The sequence below is a fragment of the Indicator indicator genome, chromosome 9 (assembly GCF_027791375.1).
Source record: "Indicator indicator isolate 239-I01 chromosome 9, UM_Iind_1.1, whole genome shotgun sequence".
NCBI classification, from domain to species: domain Eukaryota; kingdom Metazoa; phylum Chordata; class Aves; order Piciformes; family Indicatoridae; genus Indicator; species Indicator indicator.
This window is the reverse complement of record NC_072018.1, coordinates 9,038,807-9,051,372: the sequence shown is the minus strand read 5'-3', so window position 1 is coordinate 9,051,372 and position 12,566 is coordinate 9,038,807. Positions and strand designations below refer to the sequence as shown.

Below are 12,566 nucleotides of genomic sequence, written 5' to 3'. Positions count from 1 at the left end.
TCAGAATTTCTTTTTTCATGGCCATGATACAATTCTATGATAATAAAAATGCTTAAGATCCTGGGATAAGACAGGGGCAAACAGGTATCCACAGTATAATTCATAATCACTTTTCATCATGAAAAAAATAATGTTTGTCACTGGAAATCAAGTAAGAACCCAAACACACATCAAACATTTTAAAGCAGGCAAGTGAAAGCTGATGGCTAGATGTCCCTACTGCATGTAAGCTTAAACACACATGAAGTGGTCCAAAACATCAGTGATTTAAGTGAATGTTAAACATGAATGCTGAACTTTCAAAGTGAAATCAGTATCTCAGATAGGGAAATCTCCTTATAAAATAATCAGGTTTTGTGATGTCTTAACAAATGCTGTCAGATGCTCCACTGCTACTCAAGAAAGCAACTCTGAAATAAGTTTTATAAGTGGATTCTGTAAAAAGATATATACTCTGCCAATGGAAACAAAAAAAAGAAACATCATGCACTGCAAAAAAACTATATTCTATGCTTTCTGTTTAGTTCCATTTCTAGATATATCCATAGTATTAAACCAATTTCTTCTCTACTAAAACTCTACTAACCATCTCAAACGCAGGCATGGTTTATCTATCCGCTATTTCTGTTTGTCACATAAGCCATTTTATTGCTCTGAGATGATGTTTGCAACGCTTATTATGGCCACATTCTCTCAAATTCTCCATTATCTACATTCTCTTGTATGACCAAAACATTTTCATCCTCTGTGGCTTTCTAAATAGTAGTACTCATGCTATATTAGGAACATGTAGTTAAGCTGAAGAGCACAGCACTGATGCCTCCCAGATTTCCCTTCATGTAAGAAAAGTGAAGAGAGGTCACCATTTACTGTGAGGTTTTCCTTGTAAGCTAAACAGCTGAACTTCAGGTTATCTTCAAAAATCATGTCAGAATGTTTCTTAGGAAAATATGCTCCTAGACGTCATTCCATTGCATCTGCAGTGGTTACATTACGACATTATAGGCAAAATACAGTCACACCAACAAATTTTATTTCCCAGGTGCACAAGAGATGCACACATTGTTGACAAGCAGTTCATAGCTGAATGGCGCCATCTACATTTCAAATATTCAAAATAGGTAAGTGTTTCAGTTTGGTTTCCACTATTTTTTTCCTCAGCTGTTTAACTGCATCAAGTTCTTAATCACCAGCTCTATACTGTAGGCCCTAACATACACAAGCTCCAGAAAAAGTACACAGAAAGACTAAGAACAGGTATTTACCCTTTTAACAAAGTCAGTCTCACAGAACTCCTGGAGAATTCCCAAGCACACATTGCAAACCTTCACAGCTGAGTTCTCCACTGCAGTATTCGCATCATTAACCAAAGGAATCTGCTGGAGACCTCCATTGTGGTTTGGATCATCAGGTCCTTCCGTGTGTTCAAGTCTGATTCTCTTACAAGGTGGATCGACTACATCAAAACAAACTCTATCTTCTTTCTCTCGGTTATTTCTCAGAAATTCTTCTAAATCTTTCATCAAATCCTAATATAAACAGAGTAATCATATTGTTGTTGGTTTTGACTCTTTTCTCCAATGTTGTAACAAGTGCTTACAAACACAGTTCTAAAACGCAGGGACCATTCCAGTTCAGCCTTATTGGATGGCAATTAACAGCTTGGAATTTATACCAAAAGACACAAGACAAAAGCTCCAATCTGTATTTCTCTCAGTGTGTTAGCCAGAGAAATTGAATTCTGCTGAACAGACTTTTTATCAACCAAGAGTGAACACAGTTTATAGACCTGATTTGTAGAAATGCATTTATCTTTGCCCCATCACTATCAAATGAAAACAGATGTTTATTGCCTTTTTGCCATTTAGATTATGATAGAATTTAATACCTCCAACTCCATTAGCCCAGATGACTAGGAAGAGAATTGGCTAGCAAAAGAAAATGAGAGCAGATTCAGGTGAGGGTAAAATTAAATACACAGAGGAAGAACTTCATATTCAGAGAGAAGCCTACCAAAATTAAAGGAGAAGTGAGGAGGGAGAAGAATTACCTGCACACTTCTGAATTTTAGGAAGGATGAGAGAAAGAGGCAAGATATAGTTCAGAAAGAAAGAAATATTTATGAAAAGGTCTTCAGTAACAAAGACAGCAGTTATGGTGTTGTTACAAATCAAAGGAAAATTAGGTAGAGATGCAAAAGAATAAAAAATGGCATCTAGAATGAACACTCTTCAAGTGATTGACAGAAAATGGGAAAGGATAAGGAAGAAAAAAGTTAAAAAATAATTATGGAGAGTCTAAACTCGGACAAAGCTAAAACAATCAGGACAGACATGAAAAGTTGCAAGTGTAAAGACAAGAGATTAGGTCACATAAATGGAGATGTTTACTTGGCCTACATGATGAAAGAGGTCTCAAAGAACCAATAAGGAGGAGGCACAAAGAGCCAAAAGCAAGTTGAGGATTATCAAACACAAGTCAAAGGCAAGAATGATTGCATGCAGCTAAGACTAATGTGAAGAATGATGAATTTCAGCACTAAGGTCTGCTAAAAAGGATGCGCAGTAACACAGTGTTTGACCAACTGAAAAGGAACCTTAATCAGTGCTCAGCAATTCTTCAGTTAAATTGCTTTGCCAATTCTACTGAAAGAAGGATGCATGAGGCAAAAAAGTTTGGAGCACAGATGCTTCCCCCCCTGCATCAGCTGCATTAAACGAAAAAGAACAGAGCGAAGTGTCATAGCTGCTCTGCTTCAAAAGTGCTAGAGCCATGCTCTGCAGAAGCTAACATGCCCTAAGTTCTGGTATTTCCAGGAATACATAGCAACTTTCACAGTCAAGCATAACATTTAACCCACAACAATTGTTACATTCTATAATTCTGGTAATTTCTCAGATCTACACAGTGTAGCAGCAGCCACTTTTCATAACTCTTGCTGCAAAGCACTCTCCCCTCAGGCCAAGAGCACAAGACTATAACCAACCACCTTCTCCTCCAAAGTAGCCCAAAGAACACTGCATTCCTACGTTCACACATTCTAATTAGGAATGTGAAGAACAACCTTGTATGGATGCCTATAAAGTGTCTGTGATCCCACGTGGCAGAACCTCAAAATACACCGTGGGCAAGTGCCAGTGCTCAGTAACAGCTGAACAATTGGTCTGTCCTTTTCTGTTAGTGAACACATGCTGGACAATTCTAAAATTAAAAAAGAAAAGAAAAAAGTTTAGAATAAACACCATTCAGCAACTGAAAAATAAAAGGACTCACTTAACTGCATCATATTTAGAATCACTGCGGGGTTTTTTGCCCTGAAGTGAAAGTTTAGGATACGTATTTGTCTTAAAGGTACAACAGAACTGAAAGACCAACCCAAATACACCACTGACTTGGGGAAAAGTTTCCATGCTTCCTAGAAAAAACTGAAGTCAAGAGTTCTGACAAAGCTATGCTGATCTTTTGACCAGTCTCGTCACCCAGAGGAGGGATAAACAGCTGTCACAGGAAAACACGTGTGTGCAGGGTATATACCTCTGCCTTCAGTTATTTCTAGTTTGGGGGATTCATCTCATCTACTGTAGTTTGTCTGTTGGTAACAAATCTTTCCTCTAATCTTCTGGTGTCTCTGAAATGCTTTTGCCTCCACATCCTTTCGCAGGGAATTCCACACCATCCTACCGATGGATGTACCACCAGATTTTGTTTTGTACATGGCTCCTATAAGCAATATTTGATATCCTCCTAGTTTTTGCATTGCAAGAGATGGCGTAGAGGCAGGATATATCAACATTTTCATGCCAGCCACAATGTCTCATCTCTCATGTCTCTTCCTAGTCAGGAGTACCTTGCATAGAAATATCTCAGCCATGGAAAACTTTCACAAGATGGATGGGAAAAGTTTTAATTCAATTATTTTTGTTTCTGATGGATTCAGATTCTTTACAGTAAGCTGCAAAAACCGCCTACACAGAGAACTTCAAACCTGCTTTTAAAAATAAAAAAAAATCCCAAACATACTGTTACATAGGTAACTGCTAGCTCGACTCAGCTTTACGAAAGTTAAAATATTGCCACAATACTGCTTAATCGTCTGAACCAAGAGATTTAAGAAGAAAAAGCCCACTGAGAAGCTTCTGATGAAACCCAGGGGCGGACTGAACACCGCCGCCGAACACCAGCAGCAGGGCCGGGACGCCTGGCAGCCACCGGTCCCCATGGAAGCTGCTTCCCCAGCCGACACCCGGGACCTCACACGTCTCCCATGACCGCAGCCCCCGCGACACAAGAGGAGCGTCGCGACAGCCCAGCCCTGAGCGGCCCAGCAGCGCAAGGGGAAGCCCATCACCACCGCTCCCAGCCCGACGCCTCAGATCTCCGGAGGCGACAAGAGAGCCCACAACTCCCGTCCCCACACGAGCGCGCGCCCCGAGCCTTAGAACCGTTACAGAACCGGGGTCGGGGGGTATCGGCACAAAACGGCATCAGGCCGCCCTCCCTTAGGAAGGCCGGAGGAGACGCAAACGGGCTCCAAGATGCCGCCGCCACCCTGCCCAGTGCGCTCCTCGGGGAGCCACGATCACCTCACAGCAGCTCCACGCGGGGCCTCGCCCCCCTCTCCTGGGTGCGCCACCGGAGCCGGCACAGACTTGTGCAGAGGCCAGGCAGAGTGTATCGCTGGGACACCGTGGCACGAAGCCCTCTCTGACCAACGGCTGGTGAATAGCTCGGCGCTCTCGCGGTTGTGTCTGCCGGTAGGCGGGCGAGCGGAGGAGCGCGGCGCGGCGGGCCGGGCCGGGGCGGGTCGGGGGCAGAGCGGGGCTCTCAGCGCGGCGGACATGGCGTCGCAGCCGCCGCCTCCTAAACCCTGGGAGAACCGGCGGCTGGCGGGTACTGTGGCGCCGGCTTTCCAGTGAGTGCGTGTGCCGACCTTCGGGTCTCTGCCTGTGGTTTTTGGGTGTTCGCCTCCATCAGAGCGGCAGCGCCCTCCCTGCCCGGGCCTCCCGCCTTGGCCTTCGCCCCGTGAGACGCGCTCAAAGGTCGGGCCCAACTGAGCAGTGCCTCGGCAAGCTGGTGGCTGAGCAGAGCTTGAGGGGGTTTGAGTTAACTGCTGAGGTGTTTTACGGTCATTCGGAAATGACGGTTGTGTACCAGGCAGGAAAGCGTCATTGTTAGATACCCCTTCTCAGTGGGGAAAGGGAGTGGGACGCTGCTGCAAAGCACTGGTTTCAAACCGTATTTGTGCCTTTAGAAAGCTGGGTGTTTACTGCGAAGGTAAAGCTGTACCTGTTGCCACGAGTGGACAGAGTATGGATGTCCGTTCTTGGGGATTATATGGTGTGCATATATATATATATATATTTTTATTATTATATTATATATGCGTAAGTGTATGCATGCCTCTATAGGAGTGGAGAAGCTGCGTGTCATCCCCAGGATCTGGAAAAGATGCGTCTGTATGTTTTTGTCTTTTTGACACCCAGCAATTTCAGTCTTTCCAGAAAATCCAACCTGCGCACAAAGAAGGATGTTGTATGGAATGTGTTTGCAAAATCCATCCCTTTTATCAGAAATCAAGGAAAACTTGGTGGTTGAAGATTGGTCTTGTTTTTCGTTTGTGCTAGTGATTGCAATTAGAGTGATCTGAAACTGGGCAAAAGGTTAGGCCAAGACTAAAACATTAGACAGAAACTTTGCCACTTTCACTGCAAGCTGAAGCTTGCTGAGCAAGAAATTTCATGTTAATTTTTCTTGGTGGGGTCATCTAACTTATTTTGAACTGCTTCAAGCAGCTTTAAAAGTGGGGACTTTTGGGGAGGAGACTGTGGTGTGACTTAGTAAGTTACAGTACCTCTGTTTTTTTTGTGATACCAACTTATTTTTGCTTCTGTTTTTAACTGCTGAGAGAGTGAAAGTCTACAACGGACAAAACAAACAGTGTAGAGATACAAATATTATTCTTTGCTGTGGAAACCTGTTAGATTTGCTGAGAGGAAGTTGTTACCTACCTTATGTAGAAATAGCTTAGCAAGCATGCTTCACACAGAGAGCAATGCAGAAAACAGCAGCTCCCTAGCAATTCAAACCTGATGTTTTTAATTGTTTTTTTCCTGTGAATTTAATGGACCACAGAAGTGGGAAGTCATGGGATGAAGTCGTAAACACAGGAAATGGTCAAAACATTTGACTTTTAGGATGATAATGTGTGATTAGGTTTTTAATAAAACAACTTCGGTAGAATTTAAATCCCAGTCTAGCTCTTGCTGTCTTATTATGAAGGGCACAGATAAAATTACTTAAATTTACAGGCATACAAAGAAAAGTTTATTAAATAAAAAACAAATAATTGACTCAATACCTTTCTTCCAACAGTTAACAGTAATAGATTCAATCCCTTAACATGCTACACAAAAGTAATTTGATAGTTCAGGTGTAAGAAGGGGAAGTTGGGGGATCCAAAAGCCTTTCATGTGTTGTATAATTCCTTGGATTCTCAATAAGATCACATTGCACTTTTCTCTGAGGGTGGATTCAAAGGAGATTGGAAACTTTCTTCCTGCTGTATCACTGGCTTACTGTATAAGAGCTGAGAACAAGTGTTGGAAATAAAGCTTTCAGATTGAAAAGTTCATAAATATTCTTGGCAGTGCGTATTAGAGGCTTCTGTGTGAGAGAGATGACCTAGGTGTTATGGCATCAGGTTTGATGGATTGAGATTTAACATTTCACACTTTCTTAGTCAATACAGTAAGTACACAACATGTATGCTTCAAATATGCTGCAGTTCCACATTTACACCAAATATCTCATTATGTTGTTTGTTTGTTTTACCCCTGAGAGACCTGTACTTCCTGATGAGAATTTTTACTTCCCACAAATGTTGTGTAGAGTACAGAGTGTTTTGCTACCAGGTTCCCTATCCTAGCACTGCTGAAATGCGCCATCGTATTTATATAGTTAGCTAAGAGCTCTGGGGAAGTGAGGATACAGACTTGCTTTGACTACTGATCTTGCTTGTCTCAATTTATTTAGGTCTGCTGACTTGGGTGATAACCTGCTGACCAGGCCTGGACAACCCACAGCTGCACGAATACCTCCACCTATTTTGCCAAGACCATCCCAGCAAACAGGAAGCAGTAGTCTGAGCACTTTCAGGCCAGCATATACTAGTTCTTTTACTCCAGGCTATGGTTCATATGGAACCTCTTTTTACGGAAGCTATAGTCCTTACAGTTACGGATATGGTGGTTTGGGTTATAACCGCTTCCGTGCAGATGATATTCCTCCCAGCAGGTTTGTTCAGCAGGCTGAAGAGAGCAGCAGAGGTGCATTCCAGTCCATTGAAAGTATTGTGCATGCCTTTGCCTCTGTCAGCATGATGATGGATGCTACCTTTTCAGCTGTGTACAACAGTTTCAGAGCTGTGTTGGATGTAGCCAATCACTTCTCCCGCCTCAAAGTACACTTCACAAAGGTGTTTTCAGCTTTTGCTTTAGTGAGAACTATAAGATATCTCTACCAACGTTTACAACGATTACTAGGTCTGCGGAAGAGCTCTGAGAATGAGGATTTGTGGGCTGAAAGTGAAGGGACAGTAGCTCGTGTTGGCCTTGATGACAAGGCTAACTCAGCAAAATCTTGGCCCATTTTCCTGTTCTTTGCTGTTATCATGGGAGGTCCCTATTTGATTTGGAAGCTGCTTTCTACGTACAGCGATGAAGAGACAGGTAAAGATCTGCAGCACAAGAGAAGTGAGGAATATGTTCCGTTTGTTATCATATGTATAGCAATTAGTCTCATACTACAGTAATGTGTAAGTTAACAGATACTAGGGTGCAATACTGAATTTTAGGCATGTGATGCAAGTAACAGCCTGTTTAAATAACTCGTTGTTGAGTTAATACGCAGTTTCATAGTAAGCTTAGTGTGATTCCAAAATCACAATTCCTATCTATTAGATGTAGCATTTGGTACAGAGGGGAAAGTATTGTCTGGATGTACTCAGCAAATCCTGCTTTGTTTATTACTCCTCTGTTAAAATTAAGTGATTTCTTAGTTTTCCTTTAAAAAAGAACAACCACCAAACTTTATATTGAAAACAAATAAACTTTTGATTTCTTTTTGGAAACAGTATCCAGTAACTGGGCGAGTGGAGAAGATGATCATGTAGTCGGAAGAGCAGAATATGATTTCAATGCTCTCTCAGAAGAAGAAATTTCTTTCCGTGCTGGTGACATGCTAAAATTAGCACCCAAAGGTACACTTCTAGTTTTGTATTTATATTCTCTTCACATGTGAAGTAAATCATATTATTAAAACCTGAAAGTGAAAGCAAAAAAATACCACCTTAATTGACTAAACTCCTCATCCACACTGATTTTTTTTTTCTCTTACTTCTTTCACTGTATTAAAACTTATGGAGTAGTTTTGTTCAATTTCCTTAAGGTATGACAGCCTAAAGGTACTCAGGGTGTAATTTGTGGTTACCCTTATGGTTACTGTTTCATCTCATGTGCTGCACAACTGCGAAGATCCCTGAGCATTTCCAATATAGTGGTGTCATCAATTTCAGAACAACCTGCACTTCACCTTACTCCTTAGCTTACCTCTTCAATGCAAACCCTAGTCACATCTCTCTCTCATGAAGTAATTTGTATTTGTGTTTAATCACAGAGTTACGTTCTCTGCATGATGAGCTCTTGTGTTATCTACTGCAGCATATTTTGAATTGTTTTGTAATTTGATGCATTTGCGTTTTCTTCTTCAGAGCAACAACCCAAAATCCGTGGTTGGCTTTTGGCTAGTTACGATGGCCAAACAACAGGACTTGTGCCAGCTAATTACATTAAAATCCTGGGCAGAAGAAGAGGTAGGAGAACAGCAGACCTGGAAAGGATAACAGAGCAACGACCAGCCTTTTCCAGCACATCTGTTAGAGGACCCACTGCTACTGTGACTTTAGAGGAGCAGGAAGCTGCTTTTAATTCTGCTTTTGCTGAAAGTAGTAAAGTTCCTGTTGCAGCTGACTCCACTGTGGTTAGTGGAGAAAAGCAGGAACTCTAATGCACTTCCATCAAAACTGTGATTTATTGATAATTTTTTTTAAAATCTAGGATTTCTTGAAAATCTCTTTGTAGTGGAACACTGATAGATCTGTACCAATTATTGTTGCTACTTAATGGTGAAGGGATGGATAAATGATTGCTCAAATTTGTAGTATTTATTTTTCACTCATCTAAGGCTGTACATTAGTGATTTCATCCAATCAACTGGTAGCAACTTAATTCTTGAGACGAGAGAATTGAGACATTTATAACAAAGCAAACAACAAAAAAATAAAGTAGGCACTATTGTTGTTGAGGTAAGCTGTTTGTGAAATCTGGGAATAATACCCAGTGTTCACTGAAATGTCATTTTGACAAGAGGCCTCTTCAATACATGTGCAAAGGGTAAGATGCCCTCCAAAAGCAGATGATGAAGTAATAGTAACAGTGCATTGTTTCCCCCTGAAAGGAGGGAAAATTGCAAGAGATTTAGGTGACACAATAGAATGATTAGAAGTTGGAAATTTCTTGTTTTTCGTAAGAAGCAGGGCTGTTGTCATATAGATGTGAGCCATTAGGAAGAAAGGATTTGTGAGAAAGGGAGGAGAAGTAGAGTTCATAACAAAAGAGCGATGAGGCTTCAGCAGTAGTTCCAGCCAGTTCTCTTTTCTTTATTGAACATTAAAATAAAGGGTATCCTGCAGTCAGGCACTTTCCATAACATTTATGAGTTGTTACTCCCTTCTGACTTTGCATCAATCAATCCTAGTCATTTTGTATTGTAACCTCTTAACTGCCTGTTAATAATCTTATTAACTACCATCAGCATCTCAATTTATCTCTGTTCTTTATTGTTTTTACATGAATGTCAAAATAATCTATCCTGCCTTTTAGTGCAGTGGGAAAGCATTGGATTGGGGGCAAGTTTAATGTAATCCCAGTGGCAAATGTAATGTTTCGCACTTGTCTCAGCTGAGGTTGTGGAGTTATGCTGCCTTTTGGGTGGTTTTACATCAGCCCATAAAATTTTGAGGGCTTTGGTTTATCGAAAGCCATAAAAACATTAAAACTGTTCAAAGTATTTAGTATTTTCTTCATACTGGTGTTTGAAAATTCTGTATTGAAATACTGTTTTGGGGGGAGGGGGGAGGTTGGGGAGTACTTTGGGTTTTGGGTTTTTTTTTCTTTAATGGAGCAAAGATAATTAACGTTTTTTTCCTTGTAGTATATATGTACAATACGTTGAGCTTCTGAAGGTTAGAGTGATGGATAAAATAACTAAAGGTTATTTTGATCATTAAAATAGTTTTTATTCTTTTATTTTAAAGGTCCTCAGAAATATTAGTAAAAGGTAGAACACATGCCTTTGCTTAACTGATCCAGTAATTTCATTTTGTTTCTACAGAGATCTTCAACCATTGTCCTGTGTTAGCAAAGGTTACAGTATTTATACTTTAATTGCATTTGCTGGTCTTCAGTTCTTAAAATTCTGTTCAACACAACAAAACTCTGACAAGAAAAATAGAAGTGAGCACAGTTATATTCATGTGGCTGAAAAGATGCATATTAGTCTGGAACCTTGAATTTTAAGACAATCTCTAAATGTACAGTTGTACTTAGAGTGTATGCTCCAGAGGGAATTAATTAACTACTGTGAGATTTAATTAATGGACTGTCAGCCTCTCTTGTGTCAGTGGTAGATTTCAATCAGAGGAAGGGTCTTTAAAATAAGTTAATAAATAAACCCCTTTGGTAGAGTATCCATTCAAGTAAACTGCTCTGCTCTGGCTCAGAACAAGTTGTGATGACAATACTATGATGTTTGTTAGGAATCTTTAAATCTTACTAACTTTTAGAAGGATGAGTTTTATTTCACAATTTTGAAAACAATTCTTTTATTAGGAAGATAGGCTATTAATAATTTAACCAACTTGTCTTTAGAGTAGTTTGACTTAGTCTACCAATTGCTGTCATGACTACATCTGCTAAATCTTGACAAGAATTTTGAGCCATTCAATCTTGTGATTAATGGGGAAAATAGGCTCTGAAAAAATTAAATTATTTAACTCATAATTAATTGTACTGATCGCAGAAGGGTGTTAAAATGTCTTGGAGTAAAATAAATACCATGCTTTAAGATTTTTATTTGATTTTTTTAATGCACAATCTAGCATAAGGAACAAAGTGAGTTGCACAATTTTATTGTCTGTGTTTCTGCCTGTATGTCAGGCTACAGGAAAACAAACAACAAACACCTCAAAGAATGCAGATTGAAAAAGGGAGGCTAAGTGACAGGCTGCTCAAGACTTGCCCAACTTCAGATAGGTGACCAGACTAGAAAGAGCAGGTCTGGCTGCAGCAAGAGTGTGTAGAAGAAGAGATCAGAGAAGAGAGGCGGTTGAAATATTGCTAAACAGGCATTAGGCAACTGACTGATTTTTAAGGTCTCTACATACTAAGTTACCTTTATGTTACTCTTTGAAATTCTTTTGGGTTCTCCCCCTCTACTCTGCCCTGGTGAGGCCACATCTGGAGTACTGGGTCCAGTTCTAGGCTCCCCAGTTCCAGTGAGACGGGGAAGTATTGCAGAGTCCAGCAGTGGGCTACAATGCTGAGAGGAGTGGAGCATCTCTCTGATGCTCCACTCCTCTCAGCATCAGAGAGATGCTCCACTCCTCTCAGCATTGTAGCCCACTGCTGAGAGGAGTGGAGCATCTCTCTGATGAGGAAAGGCTGAGAGACCAGAGCTATTTAGCCTGGAGAAGACTGAGAGGGGATCTTACCAATGCTTATCAGTATCTAAAGGGTGGGGGTCAAGTGAATGGAGGCAGTCTGTTTCCAGTGGTGCCCAGTGATAGGACATGGGGAAATGGGCACAAACAATAGCACAGGGTATTCAACCTAACTACAGAAAGTCTTTCCTGTGAGGGTGCTGGAGCACTGGACTGGGATGCCCAGAGAGGATGTGGAGTCTCCTCCTCTGGAGACTTCCCAAACTCACCAGGATGTGATCTTGGGCAATGTGGTCTAGCTGACTCTGCTTTAGTAAGGGAGTTGGACTAGATGATATCCAGAGGTCCTTCCAACCCCTACCATGCGAGGATTCTGGCTTACATATCTATAGCAGACCCGGAAGTCTGTAACAGATCTATGACGTTTGTTTATATAAGGCTTTAGTTCAATCTAACTTTAATCTTATTGATACTGTTCATTATACCAACCACTTTATATTTGAATACAGTTTTAACTAATGGCAGAGGCCAGTTCTAACTGGTGCTTTAGGTGCTAGTAATACATGAACATACACATATTCAAAGCTTTGTTCAGATTTCTAAACAATAAATATAAAATAATTCTCTAGTAGAACTTAATAAAATTACCTGGTTCTTTTGCATAGATTTAAAAAACTCTTCTGTGGAACTAGACTGCATCTGAGCTAGTAAGATTGTTTTGACTGATTTGATGATAGTGAGATTTACTAATGAGGTAAATACAAAGAAATTATAGCTTCTTATAAATCTG

The 12,566-nt window shown here is 40.6% G+C and overlaps 2 protein-coding genes across 2 annotated transcripts in view; one reads left to right on the top strand and one right to left on the bottom strand.

Moving 5' to 3' along the window:
* The window catches only part of PUS10 (pseudouridine synthase 10), a 28,697-nt gene extending 24,087 nt beyond the window's left edge, over window positions 1-4,610 (bottom strand). Inside the window, exons 1-3 of the mRNA XM_054383493.1 lie at window positions 4,584-4,610; window positions 3,065-3,201; window positions 1,266-1,529 (exon numbers count right to left, since the gene is read on the bottom strand). Of these exons, the coding sequence (XP_054239468.1) occupies window positions 1,266-1,529; window positions 3,065-3,190 (390 nt within the window). The 5' untranslated portion in view covers window positions 3,191-3,201; window positions 4,584-4,610. The remainder of the gene's footprint in view (window positions 1-1,265; window positions 1,530-3,064; window positions 3,202-4,583) is intronic.
* A 228-nt stretch (window positions 4,611-4,838) lies between these two features.
* On the top strand, window positions 4,839-10,112 carry PEX13 (peroxisomal biogenesis factor 13). The gene is made up of 4 exons (XM_054383494.1): window positions 4,839-4,912; window positions 7,033-7,727; window positions 8,132-8,257; window positions 8,768-10,112. Exons 1-4 carry the CDS (start codon window positions 4,839-4,841, stop codon window positions 9,061-9,063), a joined length of 1,191 nt encoding a protein of 396 aa, XP_054239469.1. The 3' UTR covers window positions 9,064-10,112.
* Window positions 10,113-12,566: the final 2,454 nt, after the last annotated feature.